We start from the raw sequence: 22,590 nt of genomic DNA, 5'->3' as shown, positions 1-22,590 counted from the left end.
GTGAGGATCAGCCAACGTTTCCACCTTTAATGATGCCTTCTAAGGACCGTATGATGCTCGCTTATATTTGTTTTATCCATTATTGGGTTTTAAGCTAAAAATAAAAGGTGTCAATGAAGACGACATTGTGCGTGAATGGAGACATTATGAACACAACCCACTTGACCCATGTGAGGTTGGCCAGAATGGATATTACACAACACTTAACTTCTGACCTCCCCTTATCAGGAAAGACACATTATCAGCCGTAAATTCCATTAGACCATCCATATACATTGGGTGCTTTTACCTAAAGAATGACTGATAATACACATCTGCACCCAGCTCGTTTTTCACCAGAAGCCATGTGAAATCTCTCTTTCATCTCGCAGCTCTACGAATGTAAAAATGAATTCAATCTGCAAAATTACTGGTTTCCTTAATAATCCGTCATTTGTAAATTTAAAAATCTACGACACTATTAATTTATCATTCAGCCGGATGACATATTGCTAAGTGTTTAAAGCGCAACGTTCAAAACATTATGAATGGGTTCTGCCAAAAGTTGTCTGTGTGTGAGACAACTTGAAAGGCATTAATTACCTTGCTGAATGGAGGTTAGACTCCTCTGTTGTACCGAGCGCAACTAAACACACAACGCAGCGGCACGGAAACATTATCCGCAACTAAGTGGCATCACAATTAACTCTGGCTGTAGGATAGATGACACCGTCTAAAACACCTATGTGATGGGGAGTATTAAGAAATGCAGTCTGGAACGATGACAAGCGAGAGATGCTGCTTGGGAAAGAGTATTTTAAAAGCCGTCAATATCAATGAAAAATCTGCGAGTAATGTAATATGTAAAACATCTGTTGGTCTGCAGATGTAGTGTAGCTGAGCTTGTGAGATGTAGCAGAGCACAAGACTTTTTGTTTGGCACTACTCTTGCACAGGGCTGCAGGAATAGCCACGGTATGGTCATAACGAATAGTCTTCATTGTGTGATGACGACCTGTGTACAGCGCCGCAGGATATGTATGCGTTATACGAATTAGTAAAATGAATAATCATAGGGCAGGCTGGAAGCATTAACCCTTTCCACTCCACTGTCTGATGTCTAAAGACATTCTGATTGAAAGCTGTACAGTTTCCGATGTCGGAAGACGTCCGGCAGGGTATTCTTACTGTATATTACTGGCCGCTCTGTTGTCAGGGGCCTCTCCAGCATATCTAATACCGCAGTACTGGCTCTAGGCAGCAGGTGACAACATTGTATAATGCCAGAAAGAGAAAAAACCCCTAGGGTACCCTAAAACCAAAATTGGATTGCAAAGGGTTAAGTTACAAAATCAGTCCGCTACATCCGTACCAAAAAGTTCCAATTACATGTCAAGCCACATTTACACGTGGATAATGTGTCGCGGATTTGTTTTGCCAAATGCATAAAATACAGTACAATGCAAGTAAATGGGGTTTGGAAATTGCTGTGGATCCTACCTACCGTATTGTGAGGATTAAAGTTTGTGGTACAATCCAAAGTAAGATCTACAGGGAGAAATTGATGGTGTGTTTCATATGCCGGACTTACTATGAACCCAGCTAGAGAAAAATACTGCAAATGTATTAAGAGGCGCACGACGGTTAATACGGTTGGCACATCTTGGGCTGTGCATGCTCCGAAAAAAGAAACCTATGCCAGCTATAAATTGGAGTAGGTTTCTGTTATAATGTTACACCAGTTTCTGGTTTAAATTATAGTTAAAGGGGTATTCTGGAAACTGGGCAAAATGTTCAAAATTTCCCTGACGTTTCCACTTCTTGCCATTATTTCAAACGTCCATCTAAATCATCAAACTGAACTTTCAGTATGTTTTTTGTTTTTTGCCAATTGGCGCCATCGTAGCTCTCCAGCCAGCTTTAGAATTCCATCTAGTTATTAAAAGGGACACCGGGGAGTGAAAAAACTACATTTCCCACAAAGCCCCATTGCCAGTTACTAACAAGTGCACATACATAACTGTACAAACTGTGTTGTCATTACAGAATTTGAAAGCACTGAGCATGCCTGACCGGTAAAAAAGCAGAGCCTACAGGTAGTAACCATTTTATACCAATGGAGAACTAAAGGTCTGTTTACAGCAAATGATTCACCATTAAAACAAGTGAACGATGTCAAAAGGTTGAACATAGAAGAAATGCATCACACATGGTGATTGGTGACTGATAGTCAGGTGATCCCACCAGCATTCATAGCGATCTTCCCAGCAATGATAGGAATCACAAAAACATGGCCGCTACCAACAGCAAACGTGTGTAATTTCACCACCCAGGCAAAACCCATCAGGCTATCAGCCTAGTCTGCAGTCTTTGATTTTGGATGCCAAACTAAGTTCAACTGGTTTGATCCACCAAAATCAAAGAATCAAATTGAATCTAGATTTGAACCAAGATGACAGGCTAAAGGACCATTTACACGGAACGCTGATCGCTCAATTTTCGCTCAAACGGCAAGTTTGAGTAACAGTTTTGAGCGATCACTTTGCATAACCTCTTAAGTAGCTAATTAGCTACTTAAGAGTTTATTAGCAAGTGAATGAAGGCGGATCAGGATACCGCTGATAGCTCTGAGAACAGCAGGAGCGCTGACAGCTGCTTTGTTCTCGGCGCTATTAACGGTATCCCGCTGAGAACTGAGCAGGATACCAGCTGAAAGAATACTATTTTGCTTGCTGAAAGTCAGCGATGAACGAATAGTGCACAAAAAGTGCACGATAATCGTTGCATCTAAATGCGTGGCTATCACTCAAAAGATGGCTTTTGAGAGATAATCGTTGTGTCTAAATGGGCCCTAAATCGTGTTTGATCAACTCTTGTTGATCTTAAATCAAATTATGGTGCAGTGGGCCCTAAATCTGTTGGAATGGCCATGCCCTATGCTATATGAAGCTATATGCACGTTCTTAAAAAGTGCCATAAACGTTGTAACAAAAACAATAATAATTTTGTGCAAGAGAACCAGTAGCCAGAATTAGTGACTTTGTAAGCTAATTCTCTGCTTGGTGAATTTTCCCTATGTGTTAATACATTCAGAATTACTTGCTGGTATATTGTACTTTGGTAAAGAAATCTGGGGCTTGTGGAAGTACAACTAATGTGCAAACTATCTAACTGTAACTTCAGGGTTCACCCATGAGGTCTAATGAGGCCTTGCTCTTAGAAGCCGTATATCGGTCCATACTGGTTTGTATTTCCACCATCCCAATTGTGCTTTGTTTTGTGTGTATGCTTTAACGTGATACAAAGGTTTTTATTATTATTTATCATTATCTTTAAGGCTCCGTTCACATCTGCATTAGGGCTTCAGTCATAATTCCATTACTCTACTTCGTTTTTGGAACAGAAAAACGAAATAAAAAAATGGAAATAAACTGATTGTTTTTCCCCCCATTGATTTCAATGGGGTTTTTAAAAAGCAAGCACAAAGCTTCTATTTGTTAAGGCCCATTTAGACACCACGATTATCGCTCAAAATTTGATTAAAAGCCATCTTTTGAGCGATAATTGTTGTGTCTAAATGTACCCATCTTTCAGTTTTCTGCCGAACGACAGTCTTCAGTTCTGCTTGAAAACAGTGGTTCAGCAGAACAGCTGATAAGACGGACCACACGCTGTGCTTTGCCCGGGGACTGCTGAGAACAGCTGATTGCATTATCTCAGCTGTTGGTCCTGCTGGCAGAACAAAAGGGATATATTCAGAGAACAGCGGGCGGTCCTCTAAATAAATTTAGCTACAGGCAGCTCACACACTACTAATTGGTACTAATAGGCATTAGTACCAATTAACAGATTATGCAAATATCTGTGTGTCTAAACGAACCTTTACCACCCAGTTAGGCTTCCGTTTTTTAAACAAAGCTAATAACTCTGCTAATAACTTTATGTTTAAAAAACAAACATTGAAATAAATAGGGGAAAAAAATAGATCAGCCCATTTACATTTTAATTCCGTTTCTCTGTTCCAAAAACGGAGCAGAGGAACAAAATTACAACTGAAGTCCTAACCCAGAGAAGAAGTGAGCCTAAACTGAATATATGTCTCTCTCCCATATATACAATTTATGTGTATAAAGAAAAGTTTTGATGTTTTAAATAATTTTACAGACTCAAGATCGACAAATCCAAAATGCCCATATGAAATCCTTGCCAGACAGTTATAGGGTTGGTCTAATCTTGTCAATCCCTTTCCATAGACCTAAGACCGGACTCACACGAATGGGTCGGATTCTGCATGCAGGAGGCCCACAGTGTGTTCTGGCTGTGAGCCTGGCCGGTCAACCTGCGTATCTCTTACAACTCTATTATGAATGACTTCGGCGGCCCGCAGGCGGGCATGCACAAAGTATATGTTTTTTTTCTCTTTGTTTGGATATACCTCAATGGAGGCTGTCAGCTGCAAAATACAGCATGAAGCAATTTTTCTTCTGCTTGCGGAATACGCAATTTGTATCTGCAAGTGTGAAGGAAAAAGTGAAAATTCATGCTGTTCAATGCCCGTGTTTTGCTGCAGAAAGTCCGCACGGACGCAATTAGAATCTGTTCTTGTGAGACCCCATTTAGGAGTTCTCTATGGACTGCTGCTACGTTCATTATTCATCCCAATACCATTAAAGCCTTTTCTGTGTACTTGCTGTGTATAATTAAAATTACAAGTCTATATACACAATATATGAATATGGGTGAGTGGTCATATCTATGAAGAAAAGAATTGGGTCTGCACAGATTACCGGAAGACATCTACTGTGATTCGATAAGTTTTAAAACATTTAAATTCAGACCCTTTTACATGGCAGCATATATTGTATTATTGTACTGGAAGGTAAAAGTTGCAAGTGGGCGTAATAGTTCATACAGAGCTCTGCATATCAGCCATAAGTTAAGAACGGATTTCAATTTAACCAGCAAACAGTAATTGTCATTACAGGAAGAGTCAGATAATTAACTAACAAGTAAATAACCAGCTACAAGTTAACATTATACAGTAACGGACAAATAAAATGAATTGTAAAGAAGAAGAAGAAAAAAAAACTGCAGATGATGATGTCAAAAAATAAAGACGAGCATCAAATAAATCACATCAATCGACATTCATTAAATCTCAGGCATAAATTATGACTAACCAGGGATGTTGTAAAGATTATTGGGGGGAAAAAAAGTAATGTAATTAAAGAAGAAAAGAGAAAACATAGTGGAAGATCAGAACGTGGCTCTGCTGCTTACATTCTTCAGTACCCGACAATAAGGTCAGGAGGACACGACGAAGTCTAGAACTATGGTTGACATCATGAGAGCGCGAGGCCAAAAGATCTGCAAATGAGCGTTTTTCAGAAAGCGCAGAGAAAAAAAAAGATCAAAAGCGCAGAGAAAAGAGCCTTCCTTGCTCCATCCTCCAGCAGATACAAATGCAAATTTCCCAGCTCCTTTCATCCAGCTTTCTTCAGCAGAACAATATATTCTGCAGAAATTTCTCATTCATTTCTCAATGTAAAGGTGAGATGGCAGATAAATATCTTTCTTTCCGTACAACAGACATTTAGCCATTCTATTACTTGAAACCACATGGAACAATATTAGGTTCTCAACCTCCAAGAGTAGTAATTCAAAGGAGGTTTGGCACGCTAATGGGAACACTTGTTACTTCCAGGTCTGAGCGCCTTTACATCTTATTGGAATGACTCACTTTTATTTTTTTAAATTTAAAGCCAAGCTCCTTTCTCCTACCGAACCAAAATAAGGGAAGCCTTCAATTCCTTCCCTACTTGAAAGAGGTCGTAAGGAAGAAACAAAGGTGAAGTATGGATTAGACTTTCAAGTACAATAAATCATGGGATTTGGTTGGTTTCTATGAGGTGGGGAATATATTGGTGGCCAAGGTGTTGGGGGCAAATAGCATTCCTTTATATTTCTAATTAATTTTGGAAGCAGTTATGGCTGGGCTTAAAAAATGTATGAAGGACGGTCACAAAAACGGTGTTTTTCTAATTAATGCTGTGTGTCAAAGCATGCTAAACCCCTCTTGACTAGCCTATTTTGCGCCTCAAGGACAACCGTCCCACTGCAAGAGCCATAACTAATTTCCAAAGCCATAGGGTTTGTTTTTTGGGGAGGGCAAGTTGTACTTATTAATTGCATTGTATAACTTTTTTATTCCATTTTTTGGTTGGGGGGGGGGGGGGGGGGGATGGGAAAAAAAACCCACAACTTCCGCCAATGTTTTGGGGCTTTGCCTTTACAGTGTTTAGCATTTGGTAAAAATAAGATAACTTTCTTATCTTGATCAGCGCAGTCATATCAAGTTTATATAGATTTATTTATTTTTGTACTACTTTTGCACAACAGAAACACATATTTAAAGAAAAACAATTAAATCTACATTGTTGCATTCCAAGACACAATTCTGTAAGGTCTACTTTTTGCGGAAAGAACTGTAGTTTTTATTGGCACCATTTTAGGGTCCCTAGTGACTTTTGGCTTGTTTTTCAGGTTTTTTTGAGAAGTAAACAAAATAAAATAGCAATTCTGGCAATACCTTTTAAAATTCCTTATACATGATTCACCATGCAAGATAAATACAATACTTTCATTGTCTGTGTCGTAACAAACATGGTAATACTTATGTGGTGTTTTTTTTTTTTTGTATCTTATCTATTTCAAACAGGGCTTTGTGGGTAAAAATGTACATTTTTTGCAACTGATTTTATAAATTTAAATTAAACTTTATTGAACTTTTTTTACACCATGATTTAGGCATTTGAAGATCTGATGGTTCTATCATAAGGATAGCACACTGCATTACTTATGTTTTGCAATCTACTAAGCCAATTAACATCAGTCTACCAAACTCAACCAGAGATGGGCTTTACCAGACTGAGTTACACGGCAGACACGGAGGCTTTTGTCAGGCTTCTAGCTTCCATAGGGACTCATTAGTATCTTGCAATTGCACGGTGGGGTGACGGTGGGTGACAGAAAGAGCCCCCTTTCCTGTCATTTGCTTACATGCGCAGTGGCTATTGATTGTGGCACCTAAGGGGTTAGACTGCAAGGATATCAGGTTTTTACTTTCCTGGTAGTTAGAGCAGGAGTCCAGGCCACTGGCAGCTTCTTTTAATTGAATAGCTGATTGGTGGGAGTTACAGAAACTGGCAATCACCTGATTGCTGGGGCAACTACAAGGGTCTTCTCAGAAAAATATCTTCAGGAGGAGCCATTTCTTCCCAAACATTGCTGTTTTACTAGTAAGCTATGCAAGCAATGTCCCATCGGCAGGAGTCCACCCACTAAGAACTCCAATGATCATTAGAATGAAGTAGTGATACCACTTTGTCTCCTATTGGCTCCATTTCGCTTTTCCATGTGACTACACGGCCGGCTATTGACTAGAATAGATCAATTCGCTTTCTTCTGAAGAACACCAAGCAGAACTAATGTATGAAGGAAAGACCACTGCTGCTATCAGTGCATACCAGATACAATGCTCAAGATATGGTGGGTATAAGTAAATATTCTTTATTTCAGTTTATGTACCTGAGATTACTTACAGCACTTCTACTCACCATATCTTGAGTGGTTTATCCTGCATGCACTGATACCTTCTATAGTACACCCATTACTTCATCCCCATGTGAGAGAACCACTATCGGCAGCGCCAGTACATATCCATCTACCACATATATTGAAAGTTGTGCAATATACAACCTAAATAGGCGAGTGCAATATTTACACAGCGCACACACACAAAAAAAAAAAACATTCTGGTCCGGTATATGAGGAGCGTGTCCTAATTCTATTTTTCAAAGCAGAGATATTAGAAGATAAAGTGGGACAATGGCTATCCTAGGACAGCTACAAATCCTTCTATTGATGGGCAAAGACCCTGCAGACCGGACATGGGTACTGTAGCATATCTTAACAATATGTCAGGAACATCTGTTATGACATAACCCCTTTAAGGATGGAGAATACCATAGGAACACACGCTGCTCAGAATAAAGCCATTCCTACATACAATGCGCTACTAAGACATGATCGAAATAAGCGCAGACTATAAAAGCCATCAAGCTATAGAATGGTGAAATAATAAGAGAGTTTTACTCTATAATTATCTTATGAAACCAATAATAATAGTAATTAACAATCATATATAAAATGCATGCATGTAAATCAGCTGTTCATCCTGTCATCTCGAAAGGACACACTTCCACCAACAGTTCGATGACTTTTTGTCACGTCGCTGAACAAGTGGTCCAGTGCAACGTGCGGATGCTCCGTTAAGATAAAGGGAGAGAATTAAAGACCTTTCTCACTGTGCTGATGAAACCAGATATGCACTGGAACAACAGTACTTCCAGGCAGGTTTGTTTGATAAGATGGGAGCTTAATGCCACTTAGGTTCCATCAAGCCTCTGACAGATAAAAGATGCTGAAAACCCAAAAGTGCTATTTCCTTTAAAATGGCAGCACATCAATACCAAAAAACCCAGCTTTATTCTGTTCAAAGTTCACAGCTCTGCATTTCAAGATTTGCCAGTCGATAAGATCGTGCGTTTCCATCTCCGGGAGAAGAGTGATTTCTCATTCTTTGAGCTGTTAATGTGTATTGACTGTTTTTCTTTTTGGACAGTAGGACTAAGGCTGATTAACTAAAACATGTGTTTTCTGATGAAACGCTAAATACACAATGCGGCTCTACAAACACAAAGCTGTTTCTCTGTTAGAGGGTTGTCATCGTGCAACTTCAACCCAATTTTCAAAGTTCAATGGCTAGGTCAGTAACTTTTTTTTTTTTTATTAACTTCACTTCTGATTGGCATCATATTATGGGTTTAGTCATATCTACTTAAGTTTACTTTTATAAACTTAAAATGTGTTGCATTGCATTGTTTTGTGTAGGTTTATCTATATATCTGGTTGCAGTGGAAGTGGCTGATGTATGGTAGGGAACAATATGCTCATGCACACTGTGCTCCCCGTGGAGAATAGGGATTAGTAGGAGACGCATCAGTGGAGAGCCGCAGCAAAGATCTTTTGAGTGGTTTACCTTAGAGGGGGTGTCCCCATTAGGCATAATGGCATGGTCAAACTAAAGTCCCTGTTAGAGAAAAATACACCTAATATAGTTTTCTGGTGTATAGTAACTTAAAGGGCTGGTCTCATCCTGATCAATTCTTTTAATACTGAAATAGATGAGCAAATTGCCTCAGGTCCGCCATCCAAAAGCCACCGTGATCAGCGGCTCTGGTTGGTCATACATATCCTCTGCATGGAGATGTAGTATGAAATCATGCCAATTCCAGCGAATGGTGATCCATGTAATACATGGGCGGCCGGGATCCACCAAATTGTGCACTTGCTGGTTGTGGACACTTTCCACACCGGTTAACAGATCTGAGCACCAGGGGGTGTAGAACCCCTTTAAAAGTCTCACTTTATATCATCACTGTTGGACTTTTAGAAAAAAGCCTAAACTATACATCAGGGTTGGACCTGGAATTAGCTGACCTATGTTTTTTTCCGTTTTTTTCTACATTTGCCATTTGTTCAGCACTTATATTGGACCGCTCCTACACATCGCTCCAAATATACCTCCTGAGCCCCGACTTTATGTTATATTTCATTGTTGCAAGTCAAATGTCTTTACATACTCCATGTACAAGAGGTCATAACATATTACCTCGTTAACGTCTGGCCACTTACAATGGGAGCATTATTTGAGATTTCACACCAAGATGTCCATATAACGGCACAATAACATAAACCCCCCAAGACATTGCTCCTGCCCAGAGTTTGTACATTTCAGGAAGACAATGATTTGCTGATTACTCACCGTGCTAAGTTTACTGCAACAAATTAGGATCCTGCGCTCGTACAACATACTGGCATAGAGATGCAGCATATTATTCACATCTACGGCCACAAAATATTCAGTCAGGTTTCTCTGTAAATAGAAGAAGCAAAACAGTTTGGGTTAGACACTTATACACGCTAAATAAAAGTGGGAATACAATAAAGCCGGTATAAAAAAAATCAAATCGATTACTTTACATTTTGCGAAAATCTTGCTGAGCCTACAAGATTATATTGTGAACTGCCTCACCGAAGTCCTTCCCCACTCTCATTCTACTCTAAAGTTGCACATCTGCTCTTTCCTCAGCATGATAGCGCATGCCCTAATCATAGCCTGCTTAGACTACTGCAACATCCTCCTCTGTGGCCTCCCACCCAACATTCTGGTGCCCCTCTAATCCACCATAAGCTCTGCTGTCTGACAAATCCCCCTCTCCCTTTTTGTTCTACCTCTTCAGTCTGCCAATCCCTTCCCTGGCTACTCATTGTCCAAAGAATTCAGTTCAAATTATTACCAATGACATACAAGGCTGCCCACAACCTGTCCCCTCCATACATGGCTCACCTCCATTACACCTCCCAACACAATCTCTGGTGCTCACAAGACCTGCTTTTCTGTTCTCTTCTAGTCTGCTCCTCATACAATCATGTCCCAGATTTATCATATGCCTCATCCATACTCTGTGGAGCAGGCTCAAGAACAGAGTTTGCTCAATATGCAGTGGGTGCCAGCTGCAAGCTACAGCTGACACCTGGCTGCCAAGGTCGGGGTTGGAGATGACTCTGATCCAGCTGTTTAAGGATTTAGATGTTGAGGCAATTTGGTTCCCTTGGGGTTTATGAAGACTCCCAGTTTTGCCATGGATTTCAGCATATTAAGCCTTTTTTTTTTTTTTTTCTTTTAAACATTTACAAAAATATAAGAAAGTTTTTTAAAAACCCTGTTCTCAGTATAGACATAAAGCAATCAATCTACACAATATGACAAAATCAACTTTACCATTTTTTTAACGTAGTAGAACTCAAAAATATAAATGTGGTATTGCAACAATCATACTGACCAAGAAAAAAGAAAGTCAACATGGCATTTTCACTGCACAGTAAATGCTGTATAAACAATATATCACTAAAAGTGACGTAACTGCATGTTTTTTCCATGCCATTCCATTTAGAAATTGTTTTAATACATTATATGGTATATCATATCGTGCCATTAAAAATAAAACTCCTCCAACAAAAAAACAAGCCTTCATAAGTGTAGATTAATTTTTTTTTTTAATTTAACAATTATGACTTTTGGAAGGTGGGGAGGAAAAAACAAAAATGAAAAACATTAAAAATATTTCTTAAAAGGATTAAGGAGTTATTACAGTTTCAACAAGTAAAGGATAATCTTTGAATAATATTGAATTATATTACTTTCTGTATCCCGTCCCTCAGTGTGTCCATCATATGAGCAGGACAGATTTTATATCCCCTGGAAGTAAGCAACTGATTAACAAACACACTTGGATGTGATGTTTTAGCGTCTACATACTTTACCATTAGGTGACACTTGATTATATTCCTGGAACACAGTGTGTAAGCCTGAAAAAAAGACATATGCCCATCCAGTTCAGCCTATTACCCCCTCCAATGTTGATCCAGATGAAGAAAAAAACCCTTAATGAGGTAGAAGTCAATTTTCCTCATTTTAGGGAAAAATAATCCTTCTAACTCCAAATCTGGAAATTAAAATAATCCCTAAATCACTGACTCTTCTGAAGTAATCAATGACTAGAACATATAATTTATTGTAACGCTCAAGAAAAGCGTCCAGTTCACTCGTAGACTCTTTTAGTGAGTTCTCCATCACCACTTCCTCCAGCAGAAAGTTCCATAGTCTCACTACTCTTACAGTAAAGAACCCCCTTCTATGTTGGTGTAGAAACCTTCTTTCCTGTAGAAGTAGAGAGCGCCCCTTTTACAGTCACAGTACTGGGTATGAATAGATGATAGGAGAGATCTCTGTATTAACTTCTGATATATATTTATACGTAGTTATTAGATCGCCCCTCAGCTGTCTTTTTTCTAAACTAAGTAACCCCAATTTTGATTACATTTTTGGGTATCGTAGTCCACAAATTCCATAAATTAACTTATTTACCCATATTTGTACCCGCTCAAGTTCCGATATGTCCTTCTTGAGTTGTAGCCATTCCTTGAAAGATTTTGACTTTCTTGTTTGAATGCTATGTAATGGATTCTTACTAGAGATGAGCGAGCGTACTCGCTAAGGCAAACTACTCGAGCGAGTAGTGCCTTATGGGAGTACCTGCCCGCTCATCTCAAAAGATTCGGGTCCCGGCGGGGGGCGGCGGGGGAGAGCGGAGAGGAACAGGGGGGAGATCTCTCTCTCACTCTCTCCCCCCCGCCCCCCCTGCTCACTCCCGCAACTCACCGCTCTCCCCCGTCGGCACCCGAATCTTTTGAGACGAGCGGGCAGGTACTCGCATAAGGCACTACTCGCTCGAGTAGTTTGCCTTAGCGAGTACGCTCACTCATCTCTAATCCTTGCTATGTAACTCTGAAATCACATTTAAACTTCGCTGTGGCCATAGGCAGTCATCCTCATGAACTTCTGTGGTCTAAATGCCATTGTCCTAACTAGGATCCTCGCTACACTACGGCCCTTGCAGCACATGTTTGATAATAATATATCAATGCTTGCACTCAGCTTAGATTCCTCATATCCATTTCATCGAACTGAAGACAATATATTCCCGTAAGTCAGCAGGTGTTATTAATATACCTTGAAGAAAAAAAAATTTCAAAACTTTCTGGTCATATTATAAGTGTACAGGGTAATGACATCAGTTACATGAATTCAGTTACAGTTTGATAGCTCTAACACAATCCACTTAAATGGAAACGATCATATAATATAAAAAATGAACTACTTGGCAAGGGACAATGTTTTTAATGTAAAAGAGAAAAAGGGTTCTACTTTTTGTGGGCAGTTTTAGTGCGCTGAGGAGTTTATGGCAACTATTTAAAAATGGAATTTATTAAGGTTGCAAACTTGTTATGGTGCAGAATACATTTCCAATTAGGGTTAGGGAATTTTTTTTAACAATGTATACAACGGATTTCACAGATATTCTTAGAAAAGTTATGTTTTGGAGATTAAAAATGTTTACAGGGTATTAATTTACAGCACGAGTCTCATTAGTGCTTACAATACATAAACTGCCTTTTCCTAATGTATTTCAGGTTTTAAAGGGGTTGTCGGCTTTTGGATAACCTTGTTTGTTTGTGAGCATACGTAATAGTGAATGTGTCCTTCACTGAGGACTAAAACCAGAGTAAGGGCTCTTTCATACCGGCATATTTGAATACAAAAAATGCAGAATATAGAACTCATTGATGTTAATGGGTTTGTACATATTTCCATATTTTGGCACACATCTTTCGGTTGCACAAAAAAAGATAGAACATGTTCTATCTTTCTGTGTATTTGAGCGACAAAGCTCAGCATAGAAGTCAATAAGGGGTGTGCAAATGCGGGCACAATACGCAAGAAGATGCGTGAAACACTGCGTAATTCTGCTGGAAAAGGAACATATCTGGAACTCAGACGAATTAGCCATTTCAATCTGTGTCTTTGTGTTCCCTTCAGGCAGAAAAATTACAGTAAAGTGCGCCGACACACGAAAAAGCCTCACTGGGAGCAAAATAGGCAATGTGTTAGACAAAAAAGCCCCAGAGTTCCAGGGGACAAACCAAATGTGTTGAGAAGAACAACTTACTTCACAGGAGTGTCTCTGACGAGAAAACCCCTAAAGTCAGAGTCCCCACTTGCGCTCTCCTCCTCCCCGGCTGGATATCAGCTTGACCAGGGTAGATGAACCCAGGAGAATTCTAATCTCCATTACTGCCTACTGGGACTTCGGGCGTGGTGGACTGTCCTCACACAGGGCAACCTAATCACGCCAGTTAAGTTACCCTCACTTTTCACCTCTTTTTGGTGTGCAACTATGTTTTTTTTCCATTCCTGATCCCTGAAGTGGTGCCTTATTGCGAAAAAGCCTCATTCATAGCTTTAAAAAGTTTTGGTGTGTGCGTTTGCACTTATACTCATGTGAAGCTGGCCCTAAAGGGGTTATCCAAACAAGGACAACCTGAAAGTTGTTCAACATGGTGGCCAAACAAAGAAAAGAAAACATGCTAAACTAATCTAACCATCTGCTGCCCACACTCTGCCAGTGCTTGGTACTCTTGCTGCTGCTCTCCACTTCCTGCTGCAGCAGCAATGATGATCTGACATAGGCACACATGACCACTGCAGTTAAATCGCTGGCTGAAGTGGTCACAGGCCCCTGGTGTCGGTGCCATGCATGTTCGCATTATCTAATTTTCACGATCCTTGGGATAATTCCTCAAGTCCTTCTTTGTTAATATTGTTGGGGCTGTGGAGAACATCATACCATATAAAAATGTTCTCATCACCCATTGAAGGGGTTGTCCTTGGGAATAAGTCATTAATAATTGATCGATAGGGGTGTGCACCACCTGGGATCCCCACAATCAGCTGTTCCCTGGGACAAATGTGCCCGTGTACAAAGCCACTGTGTTGTCGGAAGCAGACAGCTCCATAAACACTGTAGTGGCCCTGGTTGGTATAGCATTTTAATAGGATCAGTGCCTGTAATACAAACCAAGGCTGCTGCAGCCTATATGGAGCAGTCTATGTCTGGCAACACAGTGGTACGGTTCTATTGAATTAAATGGAAACAGTGCTTGCAACATCAACCCGGGCACTGCGATGTGTAAGGAGCAGTGTGTTTCGGGCAATACAGTGGCTTTGTATAAGAGTAGATCGGCCTAGTGAACAGCTGATCGTGGGGGTCCTGGGTAGTGAACCCCTGCCAATCAACTACTGATAATCTATCCCAAGGACACATTATGAATGGTCCAAAGATGGACAACCCTTTTAAAATAACGGACCCATAAGGGCCACACAAGCTCATAGATGGGGCCCCTTTCAATAGGGGCCCTATATAAGCCACACCCTTCACAGCAACAACTTAATTCTTCCATTCAGAAACGAAGCTGCGCTCTTTGACAACACTGTGTTGTGCTTCATGGTAGATAACTTGATCAGATACAAGAGGGGTTTTGAAAAGAAGAACAGAAGACACTTCTGACATGTTTCAGATGTAGCCTAATGCTGTCTGAAATTAATCTAGTCACAACTGCATGATATTCTGGTGCAAAAAGGGTTACATTAGCCATAAAGTCTCCGGGGAAGGGGTCCAAAATACCTGCTTCTGGCAGAGCTGCGTAAAGTCTTCTATAAACACCACATTTACTGCAGACTATAAAAGAGCAAGAGCCTGATCTTAAAGAGGTGTTTCACTTGGACGTAGAACGCAGAGCGCTTGTTCCAGATAAAGACCAAATTCTATCCTCTCTCACTTCATAGACCTTAAGAAAACTTCCAGGTGCGGTGACGTTTTATGGAAGTATAAAAGAATGTAATTGAGCTTTTTGAAACATATTTATGATTAGCGTTGAAACGCGAAAAATGGACGTGTGTGCACAAATATGTCTGGATGTACATGGCTTCATAGTCACTGTACATAGAAGCACTCAAACTTTACTGTGTCAATGTATACCAAATCTACCGGGATTTCTAAGTTCTATGGGGAAGATATAAGAATGAATCACAGACCTCACACTGGAAATCAAACAAAGCACCCCCAACAGTCCACAAATTAATATTCAGTAACCATTAGCTATAAGTCACTATTCAGGTCTTTGAATTCAAATCATGTCAATTTCCCAAAATCAATGTCAAGTAAATAGGACCAGGGGGTGCGGTTTCTTCTTGTGGAGAGGGCTCGCTTGATGTAAGGAGTCTTATGAGCCACCCAATGCTCCCTGGGAAAAATGATATGCAAATTAGCTCTCTCCCTAAAAGGAAGGAAAACTGTTTCTACAGTAGCAACTATTGGAAGGCAGCAACCCTATAAGTCAGTGTCCGACTCTTAACCAGCCTTGCAACATATAAGCCAAACCAAAATCTCAAAATCTTCTCCATGATAAAATATAGACAACGTCATAATAAGAACAGAAAAGAATAAGGATGTTTCTGCTCGCTGTTCATTATGAAACCAGAATGCATTCAGTAGTGCTGTTGCTCAAAGTGCCTGCACTTTTTCCAGCATTTTCCTGTATGCTGTCATTCAAGTCCAATTTTTTTGAAAAACAGAACAAATGGATAACAGAGGAGCAGAAAGCCTGTTAACTAGCAAGCACTGGGCATAAAAAGTGAGGAGCCTTGCATCAGTTCAATGGGTTTCCCATAAAGATCTACTGTTTACTGTGAAGGAATCTCAATCTCTTCTTCTGCTTCATTTTTAATAGGATCCAACTTGCTTCTACGGTTCAATTGAAAACAAAAGTAATCAGTTATTTTAAGGCCCCGTTCAGATGAGTGCTTTGGGCGGGCAGTATAGGCGCGTGCAAAGATCGTGGCTATACTGCACTAAAGATCCCGTGAACGGGTTAATTCCAGCTACCAGTTGGGTTTTTATTGTTCTCATTGCCAGTATAATTCAAAATTAATAATTGCACATCATCTAATGAAATCAACTGGCATCTAATATCATGACTGGGCATGAATGATCATCGGGTGTTGAAAGCCACTAATAGATATAGCATTTAAAGGGTTTCTTTCCACCATTGGAAGTGATGGTATATTCCTAGGATACGCCATTACTTCCTGAATCCAACTACTACCGTGTTTCCCCCAAAATAAGACAGTGTCTTATATTAATTTTTGTTCAAAAAGGTTTAACTTTTTTACATGCATAGCTGCCTGGACACTATTTAAATTGACTTTTTTAATTAACTGTTAGCAGGGCTTAATTTTGGAGTAGGGCTTATATTTCAAGCATCCTCAAAAAGCCTGAAAAATCATTTTGCATCCTCAAAAATTCTGGAAAATCATGCTATGTCTTATTTTCAGGGAAACAGGGTAGAATCTCAGCAATCATCACATTTTCCCTGCACTACTCATACTGTTCACCTGCTGTACATGTCATTATGTGGATAGACAAAGTCTGTGCCCTATTGCTCGGGTGATCCGTTAAGAGTCCCAGAGGTCGGACCTCTACCCAACACAAGCGACTGCAAGCCCTAACGATACTGTACCATGTGAAGTTTTAGATCAAAAGTTAATAAAAATGACATCCTGATGTTTTGTGTAAATTTGACGATATTCTTGAAAAGCCGAGTCCTCAACATTCCAGGGTTAAACCTAGGGTGTTCCATGTCGTCATAACAAACAGGCCTTTGTATTTGGAATTATACAATATTATTGCATATTTGTACCAGTAAACGTTTCCATTTTCCAGCAATAAAAGTAATAACCCAACAGTTCTCCTTGTAAAAGCCAGGGCTGGAAAAAACAGACACAATAGGATTTCTACGATCATTTCTCCATGGCTCTGCAATCCAGTACAACATTATGGTTTATATGGTGTGTGGACTTGGCTGTTTATATTGCCTGGAGACCACTGTATTCTCTGTATCTGACAGTCTTTGCACAGGTTTGGCATCGTATTATGTGGTGTATACTATGCTTGTTTAAGGGTGAATCCTGCACTTACATATAGCTTTTCACTTAATGCAACAAGACTGCAAATCCAGATCCTAAGCCCAGCCAATCAACACACGTGCGGTTATATAACAGGGGCTTTGCAGATAATATTTATGGATTAGTCGGCTTTATGACTGCATAAAAATACAGATCCATTTTCGCTCTTATTTCTTATTGCCTTAACACCTCATCTTAAAGGGCAATTATACCACTTAGAATAATATCTTATAAAGTTCTTCATACAATGCTGCAGTAGGACATCAATGGCCGATGGGTAGTATTGTGCTTCCAAAATTCTTTCCTGCTGTTTTTTACTATATGAACTTATACATTATATCAAGTCTATTATTACAGTTCACAATGTTTTCAAAATGCTATAAAAGTGGAATTTTGATATTTTGTAAAAATAATTGATATGATTTTAAAAGTAACTGGTTACCAGGTACTGTAACCTGCATAAACAGAGTCTACACAGAGCAAACAAAACACGTTTGCTAGTCCTTATCACCCGAGACAACCAATTGTTCGTTCCATCTTTCTCAGCCCTGGACAAGTGACTGCTTGGCATTGAGATTACCTGTATGTGATAGGTGCTTGTCTTTCTTTTACCCATATTAAGGTGCTTATGACCATTATGTATGATCCTGGGCAGATGCTCCCTTTTTGCAAGTTACTAGAAGTTTGGTAAACAAAATGACCAAGAAAAATATCCCTACCTGGCTGAGTTGGGCTTTTAATATAATGTATAAGGCTCTGTTCACACTATTGCCATGTCTTCTGTTGGTAACAGAGCCATGACTGGTATTTTGGATGTTGATGGATCCAATTGAATATTAACTTCTTCCCAACAGCCTTCTGAAAGCCCTCAAGGCTGCCATGATTGTTTGCCTATGGCACATCCTCTGGCACATCCTCTGGCACATCTTTAAAAGAATGCCTGTTAAAATATAGTATAATGCAATATTATCGTATTGCATTATACGGTATAAGCCATCGGACGATCTCACATTCAAATCCCCTATAGGGACTTAAAAACAAGTAGTAAAAGTAAAATAAATAGTTTTCAATAGAGATGAGCGAGCGTACTCGCTAAGGCAAATTACGCAAGCGAGTATTGCCTTTTGCAAGTACCTGCCCGCTCGTCTCAAAAGATTCGGGTGCCGGCGGGGGAGAACGCCTGCTCACTCCCGCAACTCACCGCTCACTCCCGCTGGCACCCGAATCTTTTAAGCCGAGTGGGCAGGTACTCGCAAAAGGCAATACTCGCTTGCGTAATTTGCCTTAGCGAGTACGCTCGCTTGCGTAATTTGCCTTAGCGAGTACGCTCGCTTATCTCTACTTTTCAATTATTCCAAACCCCCCCCAAAATATTAAACGTTAACCCCCACCTCCTTTTCTTAGTCTTCACATAAATTTGATACATCTGAAATCTTATTCTGCAGATTAAAGATAGCATGTCTTTTTTACTGCAGAGTGAACACCATAACAACTTAGAAATATTTAAAAATCCTCTAATACATTATATGGTATGTTAGATAATACCACTGAGAAACACAACTTACATAATCGCCAGAGGAAAAAAATTACATATTTTTTAAAATAGGAATACCGGATCTGAAGAATGTGACCTGGACACTGGAGCATCAATGACCCTTGGTTATTAAAGGGTTAATAGGGTATGCAAGGGTTCTGGAGTTTTTCATGTCAAAAACATCTGGACAGGACACAGATATGCCGGTCTCTTTTTGGCTGCTCACACGAAGCTTCCATGCTAGAGAGATGGTACAAATATCATAGAACAGGAGCTGGCTAATGGTGCCATGTGCAGCCACTTCTGGGTCCCCCACATATCAGTAGAATGGGGTCCCTCCATGTGCCATCTCCCTGGCATGGAAGCATCATGTGAGCAGCCACAGAGAGACCTGCATTTGTGTCCTATCCAGATGTTTGGGGACCACCCAGAATTTCACTGCGGGGCACAGGAGTTGTGTACCCCTGCTATAGTCACATTGGTCGATTTTCTGTTCGGTCACAGTCAGTATTTTTAATGACAAGAATAATCTAGTCAGAAGTGCTGTTTTTGACATGAAAAACTCCAGAACCCTTGCAGACCCTATTAACCCTTTAATGACCAAGGGTGGCTTGAACCCTGCTTGACACTCTAGAAAGCAGCATACGAGTTAAAAGTGGATGTCTATGCATGTCACTCTATTACAGTTCATGGAATAGGTGAAATGCCATAATGGAGAGAGCCACATGAACGCATGGTGTCCTCTTCTCTGGAGGGCTAACTGAAGGGAAAGGGAACCCACATTGTCTCGATAGTTGGCAGTCCTGGACGTAGAACCTGCACCTATTAGACATGTATGGCTTATACTTGTAACATGCCATAAATATCACAGATATTTATGGCATATTGTTGATACCCCTTTATGTCTTATAGCGGTCCATGAGATTGTCAGATTGGGCCAGAGTTGCCCTCAAACCAAAAAGGTTGTACATGGAGTAAACACTTATACGTTATACTATAGATAAAATACAATCAGGATCTGACGACTACTTTTAGGTGGTCAAACATAGATTTCAGAATTTTGACCATCATTTACTAGCACAGCTTTTTCGAAACACGGAAATTGCCTACCAATGCAAATATTTATAGGATATGCTTAAAAATTAATTTTTTATTTTAGTTATTGATTAAAAGATTTTCCAAAGTAAGCAAAGAATGTTTGAAATGTTAGGCCCCATACAATATGCATTAAAAGGTCCCTTCAGAGACCCGATCACAAATTCTGCTCGATTAGTGCAGCATACAGTGCTATTTTCTCCAGTAACGTACCGGACACCATGTTGGAAACCCGGTGGACCCAATTATAGTTAGTGGAGTCCGGTATAACACGGATCTGCTCCTGTCAAGTAAACAAAGCCCTTCACAGATTAGACTCTCTAAAATGATTATTCTTTATTGAAAAGTATCTAAAAAACATACACACAAGGGCTAGACCAAATGGGATAGGGGTAAATACGCCCCAAAACACCATGAGAAACATACAAAAACAGACACAAACAAAAACTAGAAGAGACACCGCTCTCCAGTAAAATCCCATCAAGGGCTAAAGATGGTGATACAAAAAGAAGACCCAATGCACATCCGTATCCCTAGTGTAAGGGTCGGGCGTAATGGATAAGGAGCAGGGGATCGCAATAGAAGTGCATTGGGGTTAAGTATTGTCGACAATTGAGCATCACTACAGGCTCTACGCGTTTCACCGCCTGTGTGGCGGATCTTCAGCAGATATGGATGCGTGGGTTAAGGCCGACTGAGATAATCAAAAGGTTGTGGCCTGAGTCACCCAACCATAAAATGTTATGGGTGCGGCAACATTTATGCAGTCACCCTTAGAGAAAATAGGTTAGGGACCGAAACTCAATAGTGAACAGCTGTCAGTATCCCCATATGGAAAATTTGGAATACAACCCCAAAACAGCCTGTGTGCACATGGTTATCTTTTCCTTCTGGAGAAGATAATGGTTTGGTTTATATTTCCCAGTCATGTTACGAGTCCTAATAAAAGTTCGGACATTAAGTCATAAGTAAGCTACCTTCAATCTGTAGCACTGCAAAGGCATTGTACCATTTCCAATTTGCATACCAAATTTCCCAGAAGAGCATTGCATGACCTATAAGTCTCCTTATGCCTACTTGGCTCTCTCCAGGATGAAAGAGTACTCCACCCAATTTCTTTTAGTCATGGTTTACACACACATTTATGTAATGTAGGTCCTTTCAACCTGTCTCATATTTTAGGGTTGCCTAACATGGACGAATGATGGCTGAACAATCTTTTGAAAGAGTGAATGGAAGAAACATTTGTTCAGTGTAAATACAGTCACCAACTGCGTGATGAGTGATAATGTGCTCACTAGTTATTTTGTGTCAGCTCACCTTAAAAATAGTCGCTAAAATCGCCTGGTGTAAAGTCACAATTAGAGATGAGCGAGCATACTCACTAAGGGCAATTACTCGATCGAGCATTGTCCTTAACAAGTACCTGCCCGCTCAGAAGATTAGGCTGCCGGCGGCGGGCAGGAAGCGGCGGGGGAGAGCGGGGAGGGACGGAGGGAGATCTCTCTCTCTCCCCCCTGCTCACTGCCGCAACTCACCTCTCACCCGCGCCGGCAGCCGAACCTTTTCTTCCGAGCGGGCAGGTACTTGCTAAGGACAATGCTCGCTCGAGTGTCCTTAGCGAGTATGCTTGCTCATCTCTAGTCACAATCATTTGTGTATGAATGACTTACAAACGTATTTACCTGCAGATGTTCTCTCTTTTGGAAATGGAGTGACTGAACAACTGCAAAAGTACACAAACAACGGTTATTGGAATGCTAACAACTCGCTTTAGCGACTTTTTGGATGATAGTAGTCCAGAGTAAAGCCATCCTTAGCTATGAAATGACTTCATCCATTGGCGTTACATGTCTAATACCATAGGACACGTTGAAGTCACAGCCCTTACTATGCCGCTCTGCATTATCTATGGAAGAGACACTCGCTGTAGTTTATAAAAACCATCACGTTTTCTGACCTGAAGTCAGCCGATACACTGGGAAATCTTTACCGCCATGCCAGCAAGTTGTTTTACAATGATCATGGCAAACAAAACTCTGACACAAAGCCTCATAATTACAATGTTAGTACATCTTGTAGCAGTTTGATTCTTACATTGAGAACCATTACTCGTGAGAAATAACACACACTTACAACACTGCTGAAAACACTTAAACCTCCTTAAAATGTAGTAATTATTTAAACGCTTTGATTTTATGCTGCACACCGCAGGTCAACTGCTGCAAACCCATTAATATTTATGACAGGGTATCGCCTGTATTTATCTACATTAAGACGCCTACATGAATGCTAATGTGTATGTGAGAAGGACAAAAACAAATTGAAACTCCTCGACGTTCTTATGTATACAGATAAGAAACCTGCACAATATATTTAACTATATTTTGTAAAATTACTTGGATGGAAATGACAGGGAAAAACTCCACAGGGG

The 22,590-nt window shown here is 40.2% G+C and overlaps 1 protein-coding gene across 4 annotated transcripts in view; it reads right to left on the bottom strand.

Moving 5' to 3' along the window:
• DENND1A (DENN domain containing 1A) overlaps nucleotides 1–22,590 on the bottom strand; it is a 674,161-nt gene that overhangs the window by 356,855 nt on the left and 294,716 nt on the right. For all 4 annotated transcript variants that reach the window (XM_066580802.1, XM_066580803.1, XM_066580804.1 and 1 more), the window contains exon 9: nucleotides 9,866–9,976. In XM_066580802.1, coding sequence (XP_066436899.1) covers nucleotides 9,866–9,976 — 111 coding nt within the window. The remainder of the gene's footprint in view (nucleotides 1–9,865; nucleotides 9,977–22,590) is intronic.

Source organism: Eleutherodactylus coqui, chromosome 10 (assembly GCF_035609145.1).
Source record: "Eleutherodactylus coqui strain aEleCoq1 chromosome 10, aEleCoq1.hap1, whole genome shotgun sequence".
Classification (NCBI taxonomy): Eukaryota; Metazoa; Chordata; class Amphibia; order Anura; family Eleutherodactylidae; genus Eleutherodactylus; species Eleutherodactylus coqui.
The sequence above is the reverse complement of the archived record's forward strand: the minus strand, read 5'-3'. Positions and strand labels throughout refer to the sequence as shown.